General features: G+C 53.7%; 14 protein-coding genes across 14 annotated transcripts; 8 read left to right on the top strand and 6 right to left on the bottom strand.

Moving 5' to 3' along the window:
- Positions 1–361: 361 nt before the first annotated feature.
- On the top strand, positions 362–1495 carry CLAFUR5_14274 (uncharacterized protein; the record flags this gene model as incomplete). Its single annotated transcript, XM_047913422.1, has 4 exons — positions 362–415; positions 512–718; positions 807–888; positions 945–1495. The coding sequence occupies 4 exons, from the start codon at positions 362–364 to the stop codon at positions 1493–1495; spliced, it is 894 nt and encodes a 297-aa protein (XP_047769378.1).
- A 432-nt stretch (positions 1496–1927) lies between these two features.
- On the bottom strand, positions 1928–2549 carry CLAFUR5_14273 (Monooxygenase hypC; the record flags this gene model as incomplete). Its single annotated transcript, XM_047913421.1, has 2 exons — positions 1928–2364; positions 2420–2549. The coding sequence occupies 2 exons, from the start codon at positions 2547–2549 to the stop codon at positions 1928–1930; spliced, it is 567 nt and encodes a 188-aa protein (XP_047769446.1).
- A 544-nt stretch (positions 2550–3093) lies between these two features.
- CLAFUR5_14272 (Versicolorin B synthase) lies at positions 3094–5086 on the top strand (the record flags this gene model as incomplete). Its single annotated transcript, XM_047913420.1, has 2 exons — positions 3094–3546; positions 3593–5086. The coding sequence occupies 2 exons, from the start codon at positions 3094–3096 to the stop codon at positions 5084–5086; spliced, it is 1947 nt and encodes a 648-aa protein (XP_047769377.1).
- Positions 5087–5720: 634 nt separating this feature from the next.
- Positions 5721–6700, bottom strand: CLAFUR5_14271 (uncharacterized protein; the record flags this gene model as incomplete). Its single annotated transcript, XM_047913419.1, has 3 exons — positions 5721–6049; positions 6116–6513; positions 6663–6700. 3 exons carry the CDS (start codon positions 6698–6700, stop codon positions 5721–5723), a joined length of 765 nt encoding a protein of 254 aa, XP_047769376.1.
- Positions 6701–8951: 2251 nt separating this feature from the next.
- CLAFUR5_14270 (putative 1-aminocyclopropane-1-carboxylate deaminase) lies at positions 8952–10185 on the top strand (the record flags this gene model as incomplete). Its single annotated transcript, XM_047913418.1, has 2 exons — positions 8952–9250; positions 9300–10185. 2 exons carry the CDS (start codon positions 8952–8954, stop codon positions 10183–10185), a joined length of 1185 nt encoding a protein of 394 aa, XP_047769219.1.
- Positions 10186–10297: 112 nt separating this feature from the next.
- On the bottom strand, positions 10298–11799 carry CLAFUR5_14269 (uncharacterized protein; the record flags this gene model as incomplete). Its single annotated transcript, XM_047913417.1, has 3 exons — positions 10298–10974; positions 11023–11179; positions 11236–11799. The coding sequence occupies 3 exons, from the start codon at positions 11797–11799 to the stop codon at positions 10298–10300; spliced, it is 1398 nt and encodes a 465-aa protein (XP_047769694.1).
- Positions 11800–12414: 615 nt separating this feature from the next.
- CLAFUR5_14268 (uncharacterized protein) lies at positions 12415–12975 on the top strand (the record flags this gene model as incomplete). The annotated part of the gene is made up of 2 exons (XM_047913416.1): positions 12415–12613; positions 12680–12975. 2 exons carry the CDS (start codon positions 12415–12417, stop codon positions 12973–12975), a joined length of 495 nt encoding a protein of 164 aa, XP_047769534.1.
- A 426-nt stretch (positions 12976–13401) lies between these two features.
- On the bottom strand, positions 13402–14250 carry CLAFUR5_14267 (uncharacterized protein; the record flags this gene model as incomplete). Its single annotated transcript, XM_047913415.1, has 1 exon — positions 13402–14250. One exon carries the CDS (start codon positions 14248–14250, stop codon positions 13402–13404), a length of 849 nt encoding a protein of 282 aa, XP_047769535.1.
- Positions 14251–14344: 94 nt separating this feature from the next.
- CLAFUR5_14266 (uncharacterized protein) lies at positions 14345–15903 on the bottom strand (the record flags this gene model as incomplete). Its single annotated transcript, XM_047913414.1, has 2 exons — positions 14345–15017; positions 15059–15903. 2 exons carry the CDS (start codon positions 15901–15903, stop codon positions 14345–14347), a joined length of 1518 nt encoding a protein of 505 aa, XP_047769695.1.
- Positions 15904–16867: 964 nt separating this feature from the next.
- CLAFUR5_14265 (40S ribosomal protein S4) lies at positions 16868–17878 on the top strand (the record flags this gene model as incomplete). Its single annotated transcript, XM_047913413.1, has 4 exons — positions 16868–17019; positions 17096–17380; positions 17474–17535; positions 17589–17878. 4 exons carry the CDS (start codon positions 16868–16870, stop codon positions 17876–17878), a joined length of 789 nt encoding a protein of 262 aa, XP_047769544.1.
- A 714-nt stretch (positions 17879–18592) lies between these two features.
- CLAFUR5_14264 (Aldehyde reductase AdhA) lies at positions 18593–19671 on the top strand (the record flags this gene model as incomplete). Its single annotated transcript, XM_047913412.1, has 3 exons — positions 18593–19088; positions 19119–19378; positions 19435–19671. The coding sequence occupies 3 exons, from the start codon at positions 18593–18595 to the stop codon at positions 19669–19671; spliced, it is 993 nt and encodes a 330-aa protein (XP_047769546.1).
- A 1377-nt stretch (positions 19672–21048) lies between these two features.
- Positions 21049–22903, top strand: CLAFUR5_14263 (Efflux pump; the record flags this gene model as incomplete). The annotated part of the gene is made up of 2 exons (XM_047913411.1): positions 21049–21138; positions 21194–22903. 2 exons carry the CDS (start codon positions 21049–21051, stop codon positions 22901–22903), a joined length of 1800 nt encoding a protein of 599 aa, XP_047769547.1.
- Positions 22904–23323: 420 nt separating this feature from the next.
- Positions 23324–24577, top strand: CLAFUR5_14262 (FAD-dependent monooxygenase asL4; the record flags this gene model as incomplete). Its single annotated transcript, XM_047913410.1, has 1 exon — positions 23324–24577. One exon carries the CDS (start codon positions 23324–23326, stop codon positions 24575–24577), a length of 1254 nt encoding a protein of 417 aa, XP_047769548.1.
- Positions 24578–24683: 106 nt separating this feature from the next.
- Positions 24684–25535, bottom strand: CLAFUR5_14261 (uncharacterized protein; the record flags this gene model as incomplete). Its single annotated transcript, XM_047913409.1, has 1 exon — positions 24684–25535. One exon carries the CDS (start codon positions 25533–25535, stop codon positions 24684–24686), a length of 852 nt encoding a protein of 283 aa, XP_047769559.1.
- Between the last annotated feature and the right edge of the window lie 1041 nt (positions 25536–26576).

Raw genomic sequence — 26576 nt, 5'->3', positions numbered from 1 at the left:
ATGACCGAGCAGCGTCGGATCTCGAGCATGGCTGAATCGGAACTCGAGCACATGTCCGACATGACCTCCAGTCCCACCATCGCGGCCACCTCTTCTTGCGGCAAGCGGTCCAGCACGCCATGACGGCACCCTAGAATAGCCATGTGTCGCAGTCCTCATGGCTCGTGGTAGATATCAACGCGTCGCTGTCCGCCAACGCGTCGGAGACGTCCTTCAATCTGCCTCTGGTATCCATTGCCGCCATATCTGCCTCATTGCAATCAGGCTGCCACCATCCCTTACACCTCCCATGATCCTCGAGCTCTTCTGCATCGTCTTCATATCGTTTGAGTTGTTGTTGTCCTCCAGGTTGTAATTCAAGATGACGGGCCAGCTCAAAGATCCGAGAAACGCCAAGCGGACGCAGCCGATGCAGGTCAGTCAACTCTCCCGCATCACCTTTCACCTTTCCCTCTAACAACAACATCGACACCACCACAATGTGTGACATGATCGTTGACAATATGGACAGGTCCTCTGCTTGGGCATGTCCCGCTCAGGAACAGAGTCGCTGTGTAAAGCGCTGGAGATCCTCGGCATCCCGACTTATCATGGCTGGAGGTCGATGGAGAACCACAAGCAGTCGCAGCTGTGGGTAGAGGCGATGCAGGCCAAGTATGAGAACAAGGGCAAAGCGTGGAAGAGGGAAGATTTCGATCAGATTCTGGGCGATTACAGCGTGAGTCGGGCTCAAGCAATGCACATCCGACCAGTGCAGCAACAGTGGACGGGCATGGCGACAATAAATCTAACACCACCATTTTCAGGCCTGCACCGACTTCCCCTCCGCTGCTTATCCCGTCGAATTGATTGAAGCGTATCCAGAAGCAAAGGTCATCCTCAACCAACGTAAGCAATCCGTATCCATTCCCATCCCCCACCCACTAACACAGTTCTCACCCCAGGCCCCTTCGACTTCTGGTACAAATCCACCCTCAACACCGCAAACGCCCTCCGCGAATCCTGGCTCTACTGGATCCTCATGAACCTCGACTCAGAAGCACGCGCCGTCTACCGCTGCTGGTGGAACATCAACGACCACTACTTCCGGCACAACATCCGCCGTAACGCCTTCGACATTTACAAAGAGCACGCCGCCTTGGTCTGCGGCGCAGCAATCCCTGCAGCCAAGAACGGCAACTTCTTGGAGTATGATGTGACGCAAGGGTGGGAGCCGCTGTGTGCGTTCTTGGGGGTCAAGGTGCCGGAGTGCGAGTTTCCGATGGGGAATGTGGCGGAGGAGTTTCATAAGAGGGTGGAGGGGAGTATGAAGCCGAGGTTTATGAGGAGTGTGAGGAATCTTGTGATGATTGTGGGGAGTGTGGTTGGGTTGGGGTTTTATGGGTATTTGCAGAGGGAGGCTGTTGTGGGAGCCGTGAGGGAGGCGGTTAAGCCTCTGTTGAAGGAGAGAGTGGTAGGTTTGATGTTTGTTTGTGTATGTCTGCTTCGGTTTTAACAGTGAGATTGAGTGTAGGGCTAGTACAGTTAATGTCTTCGGCAACGTTGTGTAGTCTGGTCGCTCGTACTCTGCTTCGGTGTTGTTCCTTACGCTTTGTGTGATTACAGACGCCTTACGTGCTATAGATTAGGACCATTGGCCTCTTTAAATGTTGTGCATGCGGAATTTTGGCAGAGAGCCGAGAGCAGAGCACGATGGATGTGGCGCACGTAGCATCTTCTGACTGAAGCAGTGTTCTGAACAACGACGGAATACTGTTCCCGCCAATGGGACAGCAATGCCACCACACTCCAACAGGCATTATCATACCCACGTTCATAGACAGAAATATCTACCAGATATCCTAGTACACCCCTACACCACCCCTCACCTTCGTCCCACCACTTTACCTCGCACACTACCTCAACCCTAACCCCCTCAAGCACCTCCTCAAAACGACACCAACTTACACGTACTCAACAACCCCAGCACCGCTCCACTCAACGGAAACAACGCCCTAACCGCATTCCACGCACCCCACCTCCTCACCAACCCCTCCGCCTCCTTCCAATCCCCCACACCACCCTTCTCCGTCACCGCCACAGCACTGAACAGACTATTATTCACATTCGCCATGAACACCCACGTAAACGGAATCATCGCCACCGTAATGGCTACCGAAACTGCGAGAGGTTTCCATGCGCCGCCGCGCTGGGCGCGTTGGTAGGCGGCGAAGCTGTAGAGGAGACCGGTGGCGATGGAGATGAGGGGGCCTTGGATGTGGCCGCGGTAGAAGATGCGGTGCCATTGGTGCAGGAGTTGGGAGGGCGCTGTGGTGGTTTCGAGGATTACGGGGATTGTTCGGAGGAAGAGGGACATCATGGCGCCTGTAGGTGTCAGATCTGGGAGATGACCGGGAAATGGGGGTGAGTGACGATGTACCTGAAAGGAAAGTGCCAGTCATGACTGGGATGACTTCGATGCCGACATCTGAGGGGGCGAATGTGCGTGACATGGTGCTGGTAGGGGTGGTTGTGAGAGGGGAGTAGAGGTTTGTTGCGGCTCGAAGCATAGGAGAGTTTGTTCTTCTGGTGAGAGATGGAGAGGAAGGAGAGAGAATCAAGCGTATGCAAAGCTGTCTCGATCCTGCATAGCTTTAAGGGACCTACGTGGTGGCCTACAGGGCTTACAATGGGCTGATAGTGTTGCGCCGTCGTGTGGTTGATGTCAGTGGTCGGATGGATGTTGTCGACAGGATAGAGTCGGGAGTCGGGGAGCGAAAGAGCAAGAGCATGGTGCCTTGACGTGATTGGCCAGGGCCCGCTTTTCACGGCACTTTCACGCGCCGATGTGTTCTTGCTCCTTCGACGCGTTCTCAACTCCGTCGTCCTCTTTCACATCACTTCCGACCAGCAGACATCATGAATTGGACCAGCTTTTCTTGGAGGTCGCTCTCCGCGCTATGCTCATCACTGGGAGTCCGACCACACGTGGCGAGCATGCTCTCACCACGATCCGTAGCAGTCTATATGGCAGCCACCACTGCGCGCAAACGATGAGTGGTATTCTCCTACAGCCATCCCTCACCTTTCAATCGCCTGCACTTCACTGTGACCATGGCGCTTAGCACCCTGCTCACAGCGGCGGCAATGCCCGTCGCTGGCCTCTTCGCCCTCGCACAGCAATCTTCTTCTTTCTTCGATCAGATCCCCGTGCTGGGCTCGATGCTCAATGCAGGTGGCGTTGGCACCTACGATGCACAGGCAGCACAGCATGATGGCCGTATTCAGGCTCGTGATCTGCTCAGCTCACATTTCGGCCCCATTGGCTGGCCTCATCAGTCATTTGACTATGTCATTGTTGGTGGAGGCACAGCTGGTCTGGCAATGGCCAAGAGGCTGTCGGAAGAGGAGGGCAACTCGGTTGCTCTCATTGAGGCCGGTGGCTTCTACGAGATGGATGCTGGTAATGCGACTGAGGTGCCCATGTACCTCTTCAACTACTTTTTCGACAATGGATACATGAAGAACCCACTTTTCGACTGGTACCAGTACACCGAGCCACAAGAGGTGAGTCCAACGATCTTCATGACGTGTCAAGTACTAATAGAAGTAGGGTCTCCACAACCGTGAGATGTTCTACATGCAAGGCAAGACGCTCGGAGGCAGCACTGCTCGCGGTGCCATGCTTTACCACCGTGGCTCAAAGGGTGCCTACCAGAAGTGGGCAGTCCAAATTGGCGACGACTCTTACAGCTGGGACAAGTGGCTGCCACACTTCCAGCGCGGTATCAAGTTCTCTGGCCCCAACACCAACCCTCGTCCGGCCAACGCCACAGCTGTCAACGACGAGAAGGCATGGTCTGCAACTGGTGGTCCAGTCCATGTTGCATACCCATACCTCACCAACGCCATCTCTTCGTGGGTTGACAAGGCTCTTGATGCATTTGGCTTCACCAACGTCGAGGGCTTCTCGAACGGTGTCCTGCTTGGCAAGTCGTACATCACCCACACCATCAACCCATTCACTCGTCGCCGTGAGACTGCTTCATCCTCCTACCTCCGCGAGGCACTGGTCGAGAGCAACAACCTCAACATCTACATCCGCACCCTCGCCAAGAAGGTCCTCTTCGACGAGAACAAGAAGGCCAACGCCGTCGAAGTCCAGACCGACGGCTTCAAGTGGAAGATCGAGGCCAAGAAGGAAGTCATCCTGTCCGCCGGTGTGATGCGCTCTCCTCAACTCCTCATGGTCAGCGGTATCGGTCCCAAGGAAACCCTCGAGAAGCTCGACATCCCAGTCCTCTCAGACCGCCCAGGCGTCGGCCAAAATCTCCAGGACACAATCATCCTCGGACCCACCAACCCCATCCGCGTCGAATCCCACTCCCAGCTCCTCGGTGGAAAGGACACCCTCCCCCGTTCCATCGACGACTACAACAACCACCGCACCGGCCTCCTCACCAACCCCGGCCAAGACTTCTTCGCCTTCGAAAAGCACGCCAAGGAAGGACCCGGCTCGCTCTCCAAGAAGACTGCAGCGGACATCGACGCGAACTTCCCAGCCGACTGGCCCACTTACTCTTTCATCGCCCTCGACGACACCTTCGTCCCACAGTTCAACGGCAAGAATTACTTCTCCATGTCCGCCGCTCTCATGACGACGTTCTCCCGCGGCTACGTCAGTATCAATAGCACCGATACCCTCGACAACCCCATCGTCGACCCCAAGTGGCTCTCCGATCCTCGCGACCAGGAAATGGCCGTCGCGGCGTTCCGTCGTTGCAGACAATTCACACAGCACGAAGTCCTGCAAGACGTCATCGACGGCGAGGAACTCCTGCCAGGCAAGAAGTACCAAACTGACGAGGAAGTGCTTGGCTACATCGCCGAGACTAGTGATGCATACTACGCCGGTGTGGGTACTGCGGCCATGGGAAAGAAATATGACCCCAAAGCGGTCTTGGACTCGAAGGCGAGAGTGTTGGGTGTTGAGGGATTGAGAGTTGTGGATGCGTCCTCGTTCCCGTTCGCGATTGATGGACAGCCTATGGGCACTGTGTATGCGCTGGCTGAGAAGATTGCTGCGGATATTCTTGCGGGTAACTAGAAGGCATCTTCATGTCATGTGATATGATGGAAGGGAAGTGCATGGCTTGGAGTTAGCATGGAGTCGTGGCGCTCGTGAGGTTGTGTACAGCGCAATGAATACAATGCCATTTTGACAACAAACCTCGTGTCTTTGCTAACACTCTCATCAAACACCACGACCTCTTCACCTCTATTGCCTGGTCAACAACACTTGGTGGCGTGGACGTCATTTCGCGGTCTCAGCGATACTTCCCGGCCCACGCGGCTCTCACAACGTCGTTGCAGTGATGATCTGTCAGATGTCAGCCTCCTGAACGCCACGAAAGCTTGAACGGACTGGAACTCCCAGCACCCTGCACTGGAGATTGTCGTGCGTGCAATATCAACGAGAGGCAAATGATGCCAAAAAGTCCCGAGAAGCATATGATCCTGGAGAAAGCAGGTGTTCTTGGGCTCGAACCATGCTGGCGAGCACCAACCATTAATGTATTACCATCGCTGTCTACGTGCAAAGAATGCAATGCTTGATAATCTCGACAGAAAATGCATCCTCCCATGCTGAACCACAAGCTCCGATCCAATATGCAACCCATCATTTTCACATCAGAACAACACCTCGCTGTCGAACAATAACTCAAGCCCCTTCGCCATGCTTACTGTCCATATCCATGAGGCGTTGGCTTGTACGCATCCTTGGACTTGCAGCTCGTAGTAGGGGCACACTTGGTTGTAGTGACCGTGCATACGGAAGTCGACGAGGTAGCGAGAGTTTCGCACTCGGTTGTGACGTGGGGCTTGCTGGTGACAATCGTCTTGGCAGTCTCGGTGGTGTATGGGCAAGTTGAGAGGAAGGTGGTGGTGAGCTTGCTGTAGGTGGTGACTGGGACCTTGGTGGTGATGCAGGTGGTGCTGTAGGACCACGTGGTGTATGGGACTTCCTTGGTGTCGATGACGGTCTTGGTGGTTGTGTAGGTTGCTGGGACTGGGAGAAGAGGTTAGTGATCACTAGATTGTAGGGATATTTGATGGGGGTGGATGTGAGGCTTACCGGTCACGGTAGTGGTGTATGGCTGGTAGTCAGTGATGGTCTTCGTTTTGACGTCGGTGTATGGGATGGTCTTTGTGGTGGTCTGGTAGTATGGAGCACAGGTCTCGGTAGTGTAGCAGTCTGGCTTCTCGCCACCGTATGGCCAGCCTGGGACGGCGGCAGCAAGGCTCGCAGCGGCGAGGATGACAGCAAGGTATTGCGTCTTGACGACTTTGTGTGGCTTAAAAAGCTGGGTTGCTTGAGTCCGCGAGTTGAAAGAGTGTATAGAGCGAGTTAAAGAGTGGATGTGGTAGCGGAGGCTGGAGCTTGGAAAGTCTGTTGCTTGCTGATGATTCTTTCGAGACGAGAGGAAGAATGAAGGTCTTATAGTTCTTTGAGGCCATGCCGTGCCTCCTGGCCTGAGAGAGCACGTTCTCGCCCAACGCCTCGAGGTCGTTGCTGATTGAGAAGACGTTTGTCGAGCGAGGACTGTATGAGTTAGTCTGGATAGATGCGATCCAAAAGTGGAACCCGAGCTAATGCTATAGCACAACGTGCACTGGCGTACGACTGAAACCAGAAGACCTGCGTCCTTTTCAAATCCATATTGAAAGAACCTGACGAAGGTGCTATGCGGGATTCCCTGAGGACGGGTAACACTGACGCTGCCTGCTTCGATGGTCAGTCAAGCATAGTCGCAGACATGTTCATGCATCGTCGTCTGCAGTGAACAGAACACTTCTCACGACATGGCTGTAAGAAGCTCTAGACATTGGTCAAAGCGATACGAGAAGCCGGGGAGCGGCAGCCAATGGCCATAGTATCGTGCAGGTAGATATCTGCGGAGGATGTGCCCCCGATCTCCACGTGCAGACAACTTCACTCGTGTCAGCACGAAGCGAACCATTCGATGTATAGTCTCATACGCCCATGTGGACCACCAAATTTCTCGGACGATAACAAGCGTAGCCAAGGAGTCGAGTCACAAACGGTAGGACATCCCGTAGAGCTTGTTTTGTGAAAAGGATTCGTTGAGGCGTGCCGAAGAGACGCTTGTTGTTCGGGTATGATGATCATGGGGAACGTCTGCAAGCTTCAAGCTATCTTCTTGAGAGGCTTAATGTAACCTCGAGACATGCAGCCTCAAAGCATGGAGTTGAACGCCTCATGTTCGAGGGATAGCAAGTTACAGTTCTTGATGACTATCCTCGGTTCGTCGGCACCCTGCACCTCGGGTTGAGCAGTTGTTGATAGCACGGGCTATTCACTGGATCCGTGTACAGTAGTGCATGTCTCTCGACGCAAGCCACAGTCACCGTTGATGGTTTGTTGATGAGGAACGTGAAAGAAAGGAGAAAGGAACGTGTCTTGGCAGTTGAGTTTCGGCCGGCTTCAGCCGCGACCCCTGTCAGTTATCTCCACGATCGGCTGCTGCCGGAACCACAGATACAAGTGGAGAACAGAGAGATTCCTTTCACTACGCAGACACTTTACCCGACGGCAACATCGTTCTCTCACCTATTTTTATCAGCCGCAAATGGACTCCTCGCAGCGATACGTTGGTTCCGTACGCAAAGACTCTCCTGTCGCCTGCGAACGAACTCTGGCGGCAAGAGGCAGAACTTTTTACTGCTTCATTCAATCCATTCGATGCATCACATCCGCAGCTTCATGCTATGGAGAGGTAGCTGTAGCTATGCCGTGAGCTTCAATCGTGAGAACCAGAAGCATCTGGTCTAATGAACATCATTCCGTGGACAGAGAGGAGTTGTCCCCGCGAACTGCTAAGCTCATTGCACACATCTTCATGGCAGAAGCCTTGCTTGCATCGCTGTCAGCAGCAGCAAGGTCGAATAAACGATGCGTAGAAGCATACTGGATCACATAGCATTGTGATCAATTTGGCAGGTTCTGAAGCGTCCAAGACGACCGTGGCTTGGGCTGCATGGCACGAGTAGCGCCAATGCTCACCAAGGAGAGGTGAAGACTCGATGACGGCGCATGCTGCTATGCCAGCTAGGTCCGAAAGGTCTCCCCCAGCTTTCCTTATGCTTGGCTGACTTGGTAGAATGAATGGCACAGTATGGTCTGGTTGGGTCATTGAGATCGCCTAGCCTGCAAGGTCGATTCCAAGCAAATTGTTCGTCGACTTACCATGATGCACCTTGGTCTTCCACGCCCTACCTTGTCCTCATGAGTCTGCACGGGTACAAGACTTGGTTGCACGCAATGGTCCAGGTTCTTGTGTGTCCTTACACTGGCACGACTAGCAATGCTTTCCCGGGCTCTGAGCATTGTTTCTGGGAATTGAACAGCTCGATATGACTCGAGACACGAGGGTGATGCGGCACTTTTGTGCTACAAGCATGATGGCATAGCTCGAAGAAGAAGTATGATCTGCCATGCATCAAGAACAGAGCAAAGCATGGCCTTGATGACCGCACTTTTCGATCGAAGGTGACATTCAGATGGACCGCTGATGCCGATAAGTCGTTTTGTTGATGTTTTGTTGCTTTCTTTGTAGGAGTAGAAGTGAGACCTCTGGGCTGTCCAGAAGTTAGAGACATGGGCCCACTTTCGGCTGAACGGACCGCACAGCCGAGCGAGCACTCCTTCCTCCCATCAGCAAAACTCTCCCCCCATCCCATTGAAACCAGTGACTTTGCACAGTAGATCACCCCTCACTGTACCTCCCACGGACCATGCCCGCTCTTAGTCACAACATCACCTCGTAGCCCATCAGTATCGATAGGCCAACCCCAGCCGACATCTCGCCGACAGCTCCCCTAGGAATAAGGCGTGCCAGGCCGACGTCGGGTCATCAAGTTATAAGAATGCTCCCATCCAAGCTGTGCCCATGAGCGAAGGAATCAAGCCCAGCAGAGAGCCCCGAGACCAGCTCTGGTTCGCTAGAGACTCCCTGCGCACCAGCATTTACCTCGACAGTCCGGAAGTACAAGCAGCCATGGCGGCGGCGAATGCAAATGGTGCGAATGGAGGAGAGGAGGGACCGGCGTGGTTGCAGAAGTTACGGAGTATTCCCAGACAGCCGTTTCTTTTTGGGCCGAGCCCGGTGCAGTTTCTGCCTAGACTCACGAAGGAGCTCAGTCCGGATGAGGGGGTGAAAATCTGGGCGAAGAGAGATGATTGTAACAGGTAACATCGCCACCCTGCTTCCACTCTATTAGATACTAATACATCTCAGCGGCCTCGCCTACGGCGGCAACAAAATCCGCAAACTCGAATACCTCCTCCCCGCCGCCCTGTCACAAAACGCTACCCACCTCGTCTCCATCGGCGGGATCCAATCAAACCACACCCGCGCCGTGACCGCCGCAGCCACAGCCTGCGGCCTCAAAGCCGTCACGATCCAGGAGAAATGGGTTCCCATCGATCCACCTTTATACTCCAAGACCGGCAACATTCTCCTCTCTCGCCTAATGGGCGGAGACGTGCGAACCAACGACGAAGGCTTCCATATCGGCCACAAGGAAGCTGCCAAGACGGCGTGTGAGGAAGTAGAGAAGGAAGGCGGGAAGGCGTACTACATTCCTGCGGGCGCGAGTGATCATGAGCTCGGCGGGCTAGGGTTTGTAAATTTTGTCGTTGAGGTGGCGGAGCAGGAGAGGCAGCTTGGTGTGTTCTTCGACACGTTGATTGTATGCAGCGTCACTGGATCCTCGCACGCGGGACTCACTGTGGGAGCCGTAGCGGAGGGGAAGGGGAGGAAAGTGATCGGGATCGACGCCAGTGGCAAAGTCGAAGCGACAAAGGAACAAGTTACGAGGATTGCCCGCAACACCGCGGAACTCCTCGATCCAGTGTTGGAGATCCCGGACGAGGCGATTGTGCTTGATGACAGGTTTCACGAGGGAATCTACGGCATTCCGGGACCGAGCACGATTGAGGCGATGAAGTTGGCGGCGAGGACGGATGCGTTGATCACAGACCCGGTCTATGAGGGAAAGAGTATGGCGGGGTTGGTTCAGCTTGTGAGGGAGGGGACGATTAAGAAGGGGAGCAATGTGTTGTATGTGCATCTGGGAGGTCAGCCGGCGCTGAATGCTTATTCGAGCTATTTTCAGGAGTAGGTGCTGTATACCCATTGCTCTATGATCAAGCTCGGTGTTTCACCTCTTCGTAGTTTCCTGTCGTTGAAATCATCCTATTCGCACCTTCAGTGCCTCAGAACTTGATGTTCTCTCAGTAAAAGTCCAAGTCGTCACCACCGTTCATGGCCTCGTAGTGCTCAGCCGTCTTCTTCTTCTGGAGGAAGTAGTGGACCACGTGGCCCATCACCTGTGGCAGCACAAGCTCTGCGATGCCATCACAATCTCCAGCGCTGTATGTCGGACACACGATCTCGTCATTGTCCTCGTTTGCTTGCTCTTCGTCCTCTTGCTCCTCGCCCCAGTCGGCCGCGGTGCTGGAGACCTGCGAATTGACTTCATCATCACCGGCATCCTCGATGGCTTTGGCAGAGTCGGCACGCTCGGCACGCTCCAGCTCTTCCTCAAGGTTGGAAACCTTCGAGTTCAAGGTGATACGCGAATGACCATTGTTTGGCATCTCGATTGCCTGGCCTAGTGGCACTTCAGTCGCACGAATCCAGGACTGAGCGCTGCAGCGCAGGAAGCTCTGGAAGCTGGCGGACGCAATCTTATTGACGTCAATGCCTTGTGGTTCGATGAAGGCGATGGCCTCGATCTGCTTGGCGATGCTGAAGTCGTACTTCTCCATCCAGATGTTGTCGAGGATTTCGATTGTGTGTTCGGCGCTGTCGCCGATCGCGATGATGTAGAGATGAGCCTCGTCGTTAACGAGGTCGAGAATGGTGTTGTGGAATGCTTGCTCGAGGTGTCTGTGTGGTGTGCGATGGCCTGGGAGCGGTCAGTGGATGATCTCTAAACCGGTGTGTGCTTTCGTACCTGGCACCTTGTTGTACTTCTCTGAGATCTCGTACTGCAAGTCGAGGGCGCTGTCGCGCTGACGTCCGACCCAAGTGACTTGTGACATTGACTTGTTCTCGCTGTACGAGTAGAGAAGCTGGCCTGGGTTGAAGATGACCACGCCCATTGTGTCGTCCTGTGTAGATCAGTCAGTGTATGCAGTAAATTGCGCGCCGCGTTGGGCCCACTTACGTCGTTGTCCGTGGTGCTGAGCTTCGCAGTGCTTGTCACCAGATCCTCCTCTGATCCTCCCTTCGAGTCATCCTCACGCGCCGCCGCGCCCTTCGCCTGTTCCACCAGCATCTTTGCCAATCCCACAGCAGATCCCTTCTCCATACCGCCCTCGTTCATCAATGCTCTGTATGCCCATATGCCCGCGTCCTGCTTGCCCGCCGCCTCTTCGCCGACGACGATGATCACATCGCGCTTGGTGCGCAGCTTGCTTACCTCGGTCGCCAGCAAGGTGATGTGAGCCTCACTTGGCTTGATGGTGGCGACCTCACCGTCGCTGGCAATGTAGACTTGCTTGATGTCGTATTTCTTCTCAAGCTCGCTGGCCACTGCCGCGCGTGCGGCCTCGTGGATCGCCTCCTTGCGGCGCTCGTTGGTCTGGTCATCGTCAGTGTGGAAGAAGTCGAAGTACTCTGGTGGCGATGAGCCCTTCTTCACGAAGGCTCCATCGCGGAGCTCGAAGCCTAGCTTCTCGAGGTCTGGTGCGAAGACCGGTGCTGGTGGCGGTGCCTTGCAGAGGAACATCTTGGTTGGTGGTGTCGGTGGTGGTGATGTTGTGGTGTAGAAGGCGGCAGAGTTTTTGAAGTAGGGGCGCGAGTGTTTGTGAGGTTTCTGAAACGCTAGCGCCGCCGAGTATCCTTGTCAAACGGCAGCGCATGTGATGCCGTTTGCACGTGTAAACCTTAAAGTGAAGCTGGTGGGGCGCGCCATGCTATAGTCAACCTCATTAATGAATACATACCATGCTGTCGACTAAGACTCTCGCCTGTTCGAGCGAAAATGTTTATGCTGGGTTTGCTCGAAGCGCTGATGCATGACGCGGGCCACCGCACCAGGTCCTTCAGACTTGTCTGACCTTCCACACCACTCGCAGTGCCTCTCTCCGATTTAGACCAGATCAACGTCTTCGGTAGTGACTCGACGCACACCCCCATTCACCTACTCCCATTCACTCATCCTCGGCATTTCGGACATTCCTCCTTCCTATTCGGGACTCGCCACCCAAATCCTCCCGACCAGAAAGCTGTATAAAGGAAGTATATCGCCTCGTGCAACACCCCATACCACAGTTCACCCAGAGCCGAGCACAGCAAAATACCGCTCGCCTATCCAAGCAAAAGCCTTATTCAGGAAGCCAAGATGTGTCCCAGACCACCAATTCCTTCAACAATCCTCGAAACATGCCTCTACGTCCGATCTCTATCGGCATCTAAAGCCTTTTACGGTGATCTTATCGGCCTGGTTCCAGATGTCAAGACGGAACGTCTCATATCATATCCCGTCGGGCCAACATCTACCTTACTGCTCTTCAAGATGGGAGAGACGACTGAAGACTGGCGCCCTCCCGCTGAAGGATTCATCAAGTCTTCCACCAATACATAGTCCTTCGACGGCCTCGCATCAGCCAGGACAAATGCAAATGCCAACAAAAGCGGGAAACCTATCTGTATCCCCGCCTCAGGTCCGACCAAAGAAGTTGAGAAGGCGGTACTGAGTGGGAATGAAAGGCTGAACTTGCACTTTTGTTTTGGGACGGAGAAGAGGGAGGATACGGAGGCCTGGGAGGCGTATTTTGAGGAGAAGGGGGTTGAGGTCATTGGCAGGATGGAGTGGGAGAGGGGAGGCTACAGTGTGTATGTCCGCGATCCGGATGGAGGTGTGGTGGAGTTCGGAAGCAGAGGGCTGTGGCCGCACTTCTGAATGCAAAGACTTGCGGGAGGGAGCAAGACACTATCGTCGAAAGTCCTATGAAGCTGGTACACAACAACCCGCCGCAAGAGGTAAGCTCCGGATACGCGCTGTAGTCCTTCGACTTGTACTGTTCCGTTTCATTTCAAGTTCCCTGCGCTCTTGTCTTCCGTTTAGTCGTCTTCAAAGGGCAGGGATGGTAGCATCGTTGCTAGTCCGCCGGTAGCAATTTCGCAGCTTTCCCAAGCGATCTCTCTCATAGGGGACTTGACCACGCCTAATGTGATCAGTGCATCAGAAGTCGTGATAGCCTCATTTGACACAAGGCAGGCCTCTCGTATCCAGCCACGTGGAATTTCGCGCAACAGCCACTGCCGCGCGCTCATGTACTCATGAACGTGCTCATCTGGGCCATCGATAGCCTGCGTGCAGAAGTGCTTATCCAGCCATTGATTCGGTGGGTCCAGAAAAAGTTTTGACGATTTCCCAAACCACCGGCAGGACCTTGCTGTCGTAGTCTTGTTCCTGTCGATGAGCTTCTGTGGCCCATTTGTTGAAAAAATGCTGCATGACGTTATTCCCGCAGTGCCTATACATGTTTTCCATGTCATGCTCAATGGGGTTTCTATATCCTTCAACGTCCCATGTTCCAAGAAATCCCGCTCGGAACCTTCTCAGAAAGTCCACGTTGACATGTTGCAATCCGTAAGGCATTGTGGGATGTAGACCTAGAGCCGCGGCAAAGCATGTGCTTGGCGTCAGCGCCCAGACATGATCAGGATGATTCAGGTGGTAGTATTTGGTTGCGAAGGTGAACGCGCCACCAGCGATTAAGCTTGCGATGCAGGCATCCATATTTCGATTGTTGTCGTCGGGCGCATCTCTAGCTTTTCCGACATACCTGGTGTTGTCGGGAGCATGTATATCCTGTCTGACATGTGCCATGAGTGCTGGTTCAAAGCTGGCTGCATAGTACGAGTTTAGGTCGAGGTGTGGCTGTCCCAGTGATGCTTGTGCAACAGCACGCACGTTGTTTTCGCCGTAATCGACAACGCCGGCGGCCAGGATCATTTTCGCCTGATCCATGAGATGAATGATGCGTCCAGTGTGGAATGCCTTTGGGGTATTTCCGAGCAGAACCTGCTGCATTCGGTTCGTGCACAGGAAGTCATACACGGACCGGTGCAGAAAGTCCACATCCACTGGCAGACTGTTGTCAAGAGGTCTTCGTAGCACCAACAGGTCCTTGGTACTGGAGCTGAGGAACGTCTCCAACCGCGCCGCCATGTTGGACAAATCCCGAGTCGTGGGACTGCGAGCGATACTTTGAGCCGATGTATCGTTCTCCAAGCCGGTCACAGACTGTGAGATCAACCAATAGTCAAGCCATACCCCGACCGTCGGGCATGCCATAATCGCGCCCCTTCCTGTTTCCGGCATGGAACACTGCCAGCTGCAATGCTTGACACGTTTGTTTGAGATAGACATGCTCGATTCTGTCGAATATGAGTTCATCGAAAAGCTGATCCAAGTCCCCAGGAAAGTGCTCAACGCGTTGACGAAGCATGGCTGGTGGGTCGTCTTCCGCTAGACCTCTCTCGACATAAGCGACCACTAAGAATACCCAGACGAAGACGCCTTCAGCTTTGCTGACGATATCGTCAACCAGCGCATCCACTTCGTCCAGGTCTATCGAAACATCATCGTGTGGCCCAAGCAGCCGCCGACTATCACCATACGCCTCACGGATGTGACCGTGCACATAGGTCATTATGTCCCCTCTCGTAATGTCCTCCAATCGAATATAGGGACAGCAAGCCTCGAAAGCTCTCCGAAACGAAGTCCAGGGTCTGCTGGACAAGCAGAGCTTGACGCCACTGTCTCGAGTAAGGCCTTCGAATAGCTTGATGATGTCCAGCTGATTGCCAGCATATTCGTCTAGGCCGTCTACGAAGAAGCAGAACTTCTTGGTGGGGAAGCCGTCGCCATCTTTAGAACCGATCCGGATCACATCGTTGATGGCTCGCAAAAGCTTCCCACGAGTCCAAAGATTCCTGTTTGGCAGCTGCGATGTCGAGAAATATTCTGGACACACCTGCCAGCCACTGGAGGCATAGCTTTGATAAGCTGGTATAAGATGCTCCGCATAAGACCTTCAATACTTTTCTGCATCGCTGACCCCAGATACCAGAAGTAAAAGCTCGCGAGGACAAGCTCAGAGCTTCCAGCCCATTGTTGTAGCAGCACCGGCGTGTTTCGTGCGCTTATGATGTACCTCATCAGCGTAGACTTGCCTGCGCCAGGCTTTCCAGTGATCCAAAAGATGCCTTCCTCATTTTGCAGCCAGGGCTTGAGTTTCATGCTGTCATCTTCCAGTGCCCATCGATAAGTATTTGGATAAGCGGCCGAAATTGTGTCATCACGAAGCTGCATGTCAGGGAAATGCAGATGGTCGAGGATGGCTGTGTACTGCGTAGGTCTTGTCTGGAGTATAGCAGTCGACAGTTGCACACTGATCTCATTTAGCCGTTTACGTCGCTCCTCGATATCCTTGCGTGCTTGCAGGGAATGTACAGCCTGCTTGGTGCCTTCTTTGATTCGTGCCCAGCGACCTAGAGCCCGACCGACTTCAAGATTTTGTAGTATATTCAGGAGCTCTTTGGCCTCTTGCCTGCATCGACTGCCCGTCTCGACGAGATTCTGCTGCTCCCTGGTACGCTTACTCGCGTCGGGTATCGCACGCTCTAGCTCTGTCGCAGGTTCCGTCAAAAGCTCGTATTGGCGAGCAAGTCCCTCGATCTCGACGTTCTCGCGCAAGGCGTGGTTGTCAGCAGAATACAGCTCTCGCGCGTGCGAGACCAGTTTAGACGTGAAGTCAACGATTTGTAGGACGCTCGATACGGCGCCGAGTACGCCCACTCCAGCAATGACCTCTGCCATTCTTGCCTGAGCACTGGACAGAACGAGGTTTTCAACCTGCGTCGACTGGACTCCTGCTTCTTATCGGAAGTAAGCTAAAGCACTGTACCATCCAAGCTAATGATGGCAGTGCAGGTGCGCACTGCGCAAGGCAACCAGGTGGACAGCCACGACAGCTCATCATGCAGCCACATTGTGGGGTAGAACGCTAGCATAAACACCTGGTGCACTCGGCTTTCCCGGTCCGCTGAATCGCGAGTTTTCTAAAAAATTTCAGAAAATAAGATAACTTAACTATAACTTCGTAGTATAGCTAGATACGAGAATACAAATTTCTAGAAATATAGAACTAATAAGTTATAGATCTATCGATAATCTGAGTCTCGTAATATTAAATACACTATAGTTAAGCGCTTCGTTATTGCCTAGTATACTGTTTTGTTTAAAACGTCGCGGTTCAACGCGACGATCGAGGAAGCCGAGTGCACTAGGTGTTTATGCTAGTGTTCTACAACCCTCGTGTATGCTGTACATATTCGTGGCTATGAACGACTGCGTCTGGAGATCGGAAGTCCGAGACATGATGTTACGCGCGAGAGCAGGTGAACGAGCAGGTCCAATACATCGGATACAGCAAAACCGTCGCGGCAGCAAGAGGACCGTCTTTGTTCCTGTCGTTGGTGAGCCGTGGATTGTACGGTAGAACCTCAACGTATGTGTCGAAATGCGGCTCTCAGTACAAGGCAGAATGATCCAGATCAGGATGGGAGCAAGGAGCAGTAAACATGTTCGTCATTCGTGGCAAGCAGGACAGCGAGTCTGGGCCGCTACGCACGTGACAATCTCATCCAGTCGGAATATCCCGAAGCGACACCCGCCAAGAGTTCGCTAAATTCTGTGCCTTCCACATCTTCGTTTTACGTCTCGTGCGCTCCTTCCGCTCTCCAGTGTCGTCGACAACCTTACAACACCAGCAACAGCAAAGATGGGTCGTGGTCCGAAGAAGCACCAAAAGCGTCTGTCAGCGCCATCACACTGGCTGCTTGACAAGCTCAGCGGTGCCTATGCACCAAAGGCCTCGCCAGGTCCGCACAAGTTGCGCGACTGCATGCCATTGGTCGTCTTCATCCGCAACCGGTATGAATATGACAGTGAAGGAGGATATGGACCATGGGGGATAATGACATACTGACGCCTATGCTCTGTTTCACAGTCTGAAGTACGCCCTCAACACCCGCGAGACCAAGGCGATTGTCATGCAGCGCCTGATCAAGGTCGATGGCAAGGTCCGCACCGATCCCACCTACCCAGCCGGCTTCATGGACGTCATCTCCATCGAGAAGACTGGCGAGAACTTCCGCCTCGTCTACGACACCAAGGGCCGTTTCACCGTCCACCGCATCACCACCGAAGAGGCGGAGTACAAGCTGGGCAAGGTCAAGCGAGTTCAGCTCGGCAAGGGTGGAATTCCATTCCTGGTTACGCATGACGCGCGCACGTAAGTGAAAACTTGCCGTGGTTGCGATGTCTTTCAGACGTTGGACCAGAGATTTGGTTAGAAAAATATGCTGAGACAACATGTGTGATACAGTATCCGATACCCAGACCCAGCCGTCCGGGTCAACGACACCGTCAAGATCAACCTCTCGACTGGTAAGGATGTCCTCCGGAGACCCTTTGAACGACGTTTCTAACACACCTTCCAGGCAAGATTGAGGACTTCATCCGCTTCGACACTGGTGTGATCGCCATGGCCACCGGTGGTCGCAACATGGGTCGTGTCGGTGTCATCACCCACCGTGAGCGCCACGACGGAGGTTTCAACATCGTGCACATCAAGGACGCCATCGACAACGAGTTCGCTACTCGTGAGTCCAACGTCTTCGTCATCGGCCGTGAGAAGCCATGGATCTCGCTTCCAAAGGGCAAGGGTGTCAAGCTCAGCATTGCCGAGGAGAGAGATCGCAGACGCGCCTACGCTCTTGCTGGCAACTAAGTGTTGAAGCATGTGGGATGGCAAAAGAGGCGTTAGTGACGGGCACAACAGATTCGCGAGGATGGGCCAGGAAGCAGAAAGTACTTCCGCCCGGCGTAGAGGCGCTGGGGTCTATAGCGACTGAAAAGCAGTAGTTCGAATGTCCTGATATGAATGATACCCGCCAGAAACTGTTCAACTTGCATCTTTCGCGAATGCACACTCTGCCAGAGATGTGCCAAGCTCGGATCGCAGTGCGACGCCATCCAGGTGCGCTCTCGACACTCTCCTACTTCTTCCAAAAGCCCTGCCTTAAGACACACCTACATTATCATCGTTTCTCTCGACCATATTGATATCAAACAATGCCCACCTCTCGTCTTTGTGATCTTCAGTGACCCAAGCTGGCCCGCTCGCACCTCAAATACATGGATTGATGAACCCAAGGATCAGCACACGCCGTCTTCGTCATCACTTCTTACTACCAAGAAGACCACAGGGCACCATCTATCTCAGCCAATATTTGGCCTGCCATACTGGACCCATAAGTCACATTATTCCTCTACTCTCTTTCCCTGCACCGTGCACACCGTCGAAAGCTTCATTCGAAATCTTCATTCGAAAGCTCCTCCACGTCATCTCGTAACTTCATCTTCAATCAATCAGCTAACATCCCCCGAAACTGCTTACCACATCTTTCCACCATAACTTTGCTATGAACAGGCAGCCATAACGATGGAAAAGGAACACACAGTCACAAGCTTCCACTACAACCACAACTCAAAACAATTCACACAGAAATCCACAACCCGCAACCTCAACCACAACGACATCCTAATCAAAACAACCCACTCCGGAATATGCTACACCGACGTCCACGCCAAACAAATGAACAAAGGCATCTGCCTCGGCCACGAAGGCGTCGGAACCATCACAGCCACAGGTCCAGCCGTGACACATCTCAAAACAGGCGATCGAGTAGGCTGGGGCTGGCTCCGCCAATCTTGCAGCCACTGCACCACCTGCACCCAAGGTTACCGCCAGTACTGCGCTGCAGCGCGTGGATTTGCGTTCTGTGATGAGGATCAGGGCGCGTTTGGGGATTGGCATGTTATTGATGCGGAGTTTGCGTATTTGATTCCCGAGAGTATTGAGAGTAAATTTGCGGCGCCGTTGATGTGTGCGGGCGCTTCTGTGTTTGAGGCTCTTGATGCTGCGGGGACGAAGCCGAGTGATAGAGTGGGAATTGTGGGAGTGTGAGGGTTGGGGCATTTGGCGGTGATGTTTGCGAGGGCTATGGGGTGTGGTGTGACGGCTTTGACGGGGTCGAAGGGGAGGAAGAGGGATGATGCGGAGAGGTTGGGGGCTGATGAGGTGCTGGATCTTTCTGCTCTTCCATCATCGCCCGCGGGTGAGATCGATGTGCTCCTTGTTACCTCGAATGCTGTTCCCAGTCTGGAATCTCTGCTTCCACTGCTAGCGAGGAGAGCGACGATTGTGCTTATGACGATTCAACAGGATGTAAGCACCTCTGTTGCCACCTCAACTCCCTCTTCACGATAGCTGACTTGCACCAGTCTCTCGAAATCCCTTACATGCCGTTCATACTCCCCGGCCATCAACTCATAGCCTCGACGGAGGCGAGTCGGGAGAACCATATCAAGATGCTAGACTTTGCGAGTAGACATGGGATCAAGCCTTGGGTCGAGGAGTTCGAGATGACGGCTGAGGGTCTCAGCGAAGCGTTTGCGAGACTTGAGGATGGGAAGGTGCGGTATAGAGCTGTCGCGGTGAGGGCGGAGTATATTGAATGAGCAAACGTGAGCTCTAGCGCGTACGAATTGTGACACACCTGGCTCATGCCAACCTCATTGCCTCTCCAGCACGAATGTGGAGTGCAGTGTAGTGATGGAGTTCCAGGCATATCCTAGAATGCGCGTAATGCTCGACGATGTTCTCAGGATCTAACGATAGAAAGAGCGATTAAGGACGTTCAAAGTCGTTCCGTGGCCAGCTCGTCAGCGCTTGAGTACTTCCACTGCCCTGGAAGAGAAGCCCTGGTCGAAGGACGTCAAGCCAGACGGCTGCTGTGCCTGCGAATCAATCTACGAGCGTTTGAGCTGCTGCAAGTCAGCATCGAGCTCTGGAACGATCTTCCGGCCCGCTTGCGCTCTGTGGAACGCCTTCGTCGTTGGAGACCCAAGTTGGGGTAGTCTTTCGTGCGTCCGTAAGGCTGACCTACCCCAGATACTATGCTGAAGTCAGATGGGGTGATAGTGCAGATTCTGGGCCCAAGAGTGATCCTGGCTTCGATGTTGATGCTCTTGCCGGGCATAGTCGTCCATCCTCAACGTTGTTCGGTGGATGGTCCTCTGCCCGGGTATCTCAGCTATGAGGATCTCAACGATCGGGGCTGGCCGATATGAGGGCGCTGACTGGCACGCCTTGGGCCCTATGCTGTGTTCACGTCCGGTGTCATCAGCATCGGGATCATTGTGCTGTTGGCTTTATGTTGGAGCGGCTGGCGGGTTCAGATGCTGTTCGTGGTCATCATAGCTTTACATTGCAAGAATGTAGCATCGACAGTTTCCTATCATCTTCTTGGCAAAGGGTACATGCAGTCTCCGGCGACGTGCGAGATGTCTGCGAAAGATAGGCGCAACCAAAGCGACTCCTTCGCGTGTTGACTTTACGCCACCGCCAAGACGTGTCGCGTTGTCGCGTGCAGGCTGCAGCAACGTTTCAAAGTCTCTCGATGGCGCGAAACGTTCCAAGCTGTCTTCTTCTTTCACACCAGCTTCCTCTCACTTCACACTCCACAGCGTCTTATCTCTCGCACTGCGCCGCGTCAGACGGCGGACGTTGACGACGAACATTCATCCGATGAAGTCCTGCTGCCAAGCTCACCACCACAAGCCAAGCATTTCCTTGTAATCTACCACCAATCGTCTCCCTCCATTTCAGCAGGGTAAGCTGGGAAAAGTCATGAAAACTCGCAGGGCTAGATCTGCTCTCACAATGTGAAGTGAGAAGTGTTGAAGGGTCTTCGGTGCGACCTCCAGAACAGGACCTTGTGTCCATGTGGAAAGGTAGGTCTGCATATATATCAGGTTTGCGCGCACTCCCGCTTGTTCACTACACAGCATCAACACCGTCAATCCGGTCAGGTCGCGTACCTGCTTTCTGCTGATATGGCTTTCAAGACTTGGGTCCATGATACGAATGCTGCCATCGCCCGCAGCTATGTTGGCAGATACTTCCGTTTGGCAGGCTCTGGCCATGTGAGTCTACTACTTTCTACTCATGGCATTGACACCACGCTGATGGCTCTCATAGCCGGAAGAACGCAAAGGCAGCTATTTCTTCACTGAACTTCGCGCCGGTTTAGCCACCTTCTTCGCCATGGCATACATCATCTCCGTCAACGCCAACATCGTCTCTCAAACAGGCGGCACATGCATCTGCCCATCCGACAGTCCCGATCTCTGCGCGACCAACCAAGAATACCTGTTGTGCAAGCAGGGCATCAATCGGGATCTGGTCACCGCGACTGCTGCCATTTCCGCGCTCACTTCGTTCTGCATGGGCCTGTTCGCCAACATGCCTATCGGCATCGCCACTGGCATGGGAACCAATGCGTATTTCGCCTACAATGTGGTCGGCTACCATGGATCCGGAGGTGTGCCATATCGCGTTGCTCTCACTGCTGTCTTCGGCGAAGGTCTTGTTTTCGTTGCTTTGACCGTGCTCGGCATGAGACAATGGCTCGCTCGTGCGATTCCGCGATCTCTCAAGATGGCCACTGGAGTTGGTATTGGCCTGTATCTGACCTTGATCGGCTTGACGTACTCTGCTGGTATTGGCCTGGTAACCGGAGCACAGTCGACGCCACTTGAGCTCGCTGGTTGCGTTCAGTCAGCGTTCACAGAAGAAGGTACCTGTCCGTCGGGAGAGAAGATGCGGAATCCTACCATGTGGATCGGTATCTTCTGTGGCGGATTCCTGGCCGTCTTCTTGATGCTCTTCCGCTTCAAAGGTGCCATCATCGCGGGCATCTTGCTGGTCGCTATTATCTCGTGGCCTCGCGGTACTGCCGTTACCTACTTTCCATACACCGAGCTCGGCGATTCGCAGTGGGACTTCTTCAAACAGATTGTAACGTTTCGTCCGATACGGAATACGCTCGTTGCGCAGGACTGGTCGGTCGGAGCTCATGGAGGTCAATTCGCGATCGCCTTCTTCACATTCTTGTACGTTGATATCCTCGACTGTACGGGCTGTCTCTACGCCATGGCAGGAATGTGCGGCCTTGTGGACGAAGAGACACAAGACTTCGAAGGGTCTGCAACTGCCTATCTGGTCGATGCATTCGGCATCTCAATCAGCTCTCTGTTCGGTAATCCCCCGGTCACAGCCTTCATCGAGTCTGGAGCAGGCATTTCGGAAGGCGGCAAGACTGGTATTGCCGGCATGGTCACTGGTCTCTGCTTCTTCATCAGCGTCTTCTTCGCGCCAATTTTCGCATCTATCCCACCATGGGCCACTGGTGCAACGCTCATTATTGTGGGAGCTTTGATGGCGAAAGCAGCTACTGACATCAACTGGAAGTACATCGGCGACGCCATTCCAGCATTCCTCACGATCGCCTTGATGCCTTTCACCTACAGTATCGCATATGGTCTCATCGGTGGTATCGTCTCATACATTGTGATCAACACCACCGTCTGGATCATCGAGAAGATCTCCGGCGATCGCATCAGACCTTACAACATCGAAGACAAGGAGTTCTGGACATACAGACTGCCCGGCGGAGTGCTCCCGGGCTGGCTCAAACGCGCAGCTCGCGGTAAGAAGGACTTTTGGCATCATGAAGAGGCCATTGCTGTTCAGGAAAGCAGGAAATCCACATCAGATCGCAAGGTCGCTGCACATGAGCTGAATGAAGTGCAGCATGATCGCAGCAGCGGTAGCAGCGTTGAGCGAGAGAGGCGAAACAGTGCCGCGGAGGTGGCATTGGACGGGAGCGGTTTCACAAAGTTGCAATAGTTCTGCTAATGGTATAAGAGCGAAGCCTTTTGTTCCCTTGTACAAGCGTTCACTGGGCAGACCATACTTCTGCTGTAGTGCTCTAACGTTGGACTTCTAGCAGTGTCGATCAACTAGGATCCTTCGTGGACCCTCGGGTCTACAATTCGATTCGGACCCGAGCTGAGCCAACATCAGGAGAATTGTAACATGCGGCGCAGGAACACTACGCCAAACACAACCAAACATGAGAAGTCCGCGGGAATATCCATTGTCCGTCGTAGACGTGATAAGAAGCCTTCGCGTCCTGCATATTCGACATGAATCATCTCCAGCACAACCGCCATTACCACCAACTGCGATACCCACATCAAGCATCCAAGCAACACACAATCGACTGCATCAGGCCCCTCCACTGACTACTATACCAACAACTACATCATGGCCCGACTCCGCGTCCTCATCGTCGGCGCCTCAATAGCCGGCCCAGCAGCAGCATACTGGCTCACCAAAGCCGGCGCCGAAGTCACAATCATCGAACGCTTCCCAGCCCTCCGCAGCGAAGGCGGCCAAGCAGTCGACATCCGCACCGCAGGCGTGACCGTCATGCGCAAAATCCCAGGAATGGAAGCCGCCGTTCGCGCCCACCGTGCTCCTATCGAGGGCATTGCTTTCGTCGACTCAAAGGGCCAGAGTTATGGAACCATCGGCGCAACGGGAAGTTCTGAACAGCAGGGTTTGGTCAGTGAGTATGAGATTTTCCGGGGGGATTTGAGTAGGATTCTATTTGATCTTACGAGAGACCATCCGAGAGTCAAGTATGTCTTCGGCACGCAGATCTCCGCCCTGCGGCAGAATGAGGATGATGGGACTGTGGATGTTACGTTTACCTCTACCCTCCCACCGTCGACCTACGACCTCGTAGTCGACTGCTCTGGCGCAACGTCCCGAACTCGCGCCCTAGCTCTGAACTGCGGTGTCCGCGACCACGTGCATCCCGCCCACTCCTGGGCTGCTTACTTCTCCACCGCCAAGGACTACCTGAATGCCTCCACCATCGGGCATGGGTACAGTATCCCAGGCGGCTTGATGGTCGCAGTTGGCCAGGACGGGAAGGGCGGGAATAAAGTCACACTAATGGGCCATGGCGAGGAGTCGACGAGGCTGTTCAGAGAGGCGCATGGCAAGGGAGATGCATCGTTGAATGCATATCTGAGGGCATTATTGGATGGCAAGGGCTGGATCTGCAAAGAAGTCACAGAAGAAATGACCACAACGCCCGACTTCTACGCCAGTGAAATCCTCCAACTCAAACTCCCCTCCCTCCACGCAGGTCGCTTCGTCCTCGTCGGCGACGCCGGCCACGCCACGGGTCCTACTGGTTTCGGTACTTCCGCCGCTCTCGTCGCTGCCTATATCCTCGCCGGCGAAGTTTCAAAATCTCCCAACGACATCGCCGCTGCGCTGGAAGGCTATGAACAACAAATGCGGCCTTTGTTGAAGGAGTGGCAGAAGGTCCCACCTTTTGTGCAGACGATTATGGCGCCGCAGACGGGGTGGGGGATTTGGGTGAGGAATGGGGTTTTTATGGTGTTGGCGAAGAGTGGGTTGGTTAATTTTGTGCAGAGTCGGCTGGCGGGGGCGTTTGGGAGGGGGGAGGACACGGGGTTGGTGGGGTATGGATGGGCAGAGTGAAGGAGGGGAATAGGGCGATAGGGGTATCGGGTTGTAACGTGTTCGAGACCGCACTATATCAAAAAAAGGCCATTCTCGAGCTAAGCGCAGGCTAATTCCTATCACCTCACATCCCCACAACATCATCGAAGATCATATACATCCCCGGATACGCCGAAGACTGCATCACCACACTACCTTCAATCTTCCGCTCGAAACCCTCCTTCGCCTCATTCCCCAAACGCTGCGACTCGATCTCTTGGCAGTGGACTGGTCTCCCAGTACGCACATGCCTAGCACTACGAGTTTCCCAGTGCGGCTTTGCATTCGCCACGAATGACCTCTCAGCTTCTGTCGGTGTCCCGTATGCCACTTTGCAGGTCTGGGGGATGTTCCTCAGGATGGCGTACAGTGCTGTACTCCTCCAGTCTGACAGATGACTCAGATTGTAGTTCTGGTCCTCAACGGACACGATCCGGATCCTCTCGAGCGACGCCATGCCGGCGAAGATCTGCTTGGTGTCGTCCTCCATCTGGTTACAATCTGCAGTGCTATCCAGGAACAAAAACGCAGATCTGACTCTGTCAACTATCCGCAACGGCAAATCGACCTCTGGTCCAACCTGCCCAACAGACCCAAGCATTTTCATGAAAGGTGGTGTCTGCAGCATACAAGTGAACATGAAAGTGTTCTGCTCGTACAGAATTGGCTTCGCTTCTTGCTTGATCTGACGACAGGAGAGGAGCACGTTGGTTCCGATCGGAGCATGGCAGAGGGCTTTGTGCTCTAGCTGCATGCCATTCCCTTCGTTGATGTGCTTGGCACCGGTTGCGTCGAAGGTGCTGCGGCCTTTACAGAGGCAGATGAATCCTGTTGGTGAGAGGATCTGCTCGTAGAGTTTTAGGCGGAGTTCTGTGGCTAGGTCGGAAATGCCTGGACGGGTGGGGTCGAGTTTTGTGAGGTATACTGGGTGAGCCATGGTCAGTTGGGCTGCGATTGACACGATGAGAGGATGCACTGTGGATGAAGACAATGATGAGCGCCTTGTAGGCTCCTGCTCAAGATTGGTACGCTCTCTGACAGAGCCTTAGGCAGGTGTTTCAGGCTGAAGCTGAGCTGGCGCTGCGGGCTACCGCCTTGCACAACGTTCGAAGCAGGTTAACGCTGAGTCAGTATCACATCGAAACACTTCAAGTGCTACCTACGATAGCCTGAGGCCGCGAAGGCACTCCTAGCTCACAGACTCTGGGAGGACGCTCAGCACGAACAGGAAGTCCTGCGAGGGTAGACCGCAGGATTAATTTGTTTCCCGTTTGATGTAGGCCTCATTTGTAATGTCTTCATCAAACGCTCGCGGGGTTGTATGCTGGCACGTCCGACCATGGGCACAGTCGGGCGTGCTATAAAAGGCATCGCTCCATGAAATCACTGATCACGTTTGCAAGAGAGGACAAGGCCAGATGAAGTATCACCCTTCTGTCCTGACGCTGGGACCACATTTGCAATGCTCAATCTCCTCAATATGCCCAAGCTCTTTCCTCAATGGCTCATGTCCGTGCATACTTCGTGAAGCTCACGGTACGAATGGAAGTTTCGCGAGAGACCTCAATATCATCGACGTGGGCAGAATCTCTCTGTGTGTGTGGAGAGGAGCGGACTTGTTTGGTGCGACGTTGTTCCTCAAGCAAGATGTGAAAGCGAGGAAGTGCATCATTGGGCTGTCACGTGAAAGGTCTCTAGCGCAGCTTGGCATGCCAAAAATAGAAAGTTCAAACCAGACGTCAAGATCAATACTTCAGCCACTACTTCCTCTTCACGACTTTCACAAACTCTGGAAATAGGTCATTCATGATACGTACCGTACGATATTGCCGACACTCTCGGTTTATGCAGTTGAATAGTCATCCAGTGGCAATGACACATACGAAGATCTCTACTGGCAGATCTCCAGAACACGAGCCAGAGTGACGCCACATCTACGGAGAGACAGACGGCTACCGGAGGCATTTGTTACCCACAC

Source organism: Fulvia fulva, chromosome 13 (assembly GCF_020509005.1).
Source record: "Fulvia fulva chromosome 13, complete sequence".
Taxonomy (NCBI): domain Eukaryota; kingdom Fungi; phylum Ascomycota; class Dothideomycetes; order Mycosphaerellales; family Mycosphaerellaceae; genus Fulvia; species Fulvia fulva.
Note: the sequence above shows the minus strand (reverse complement) of the source record. Positions and strands in the feature narration are given on the sequence as shown.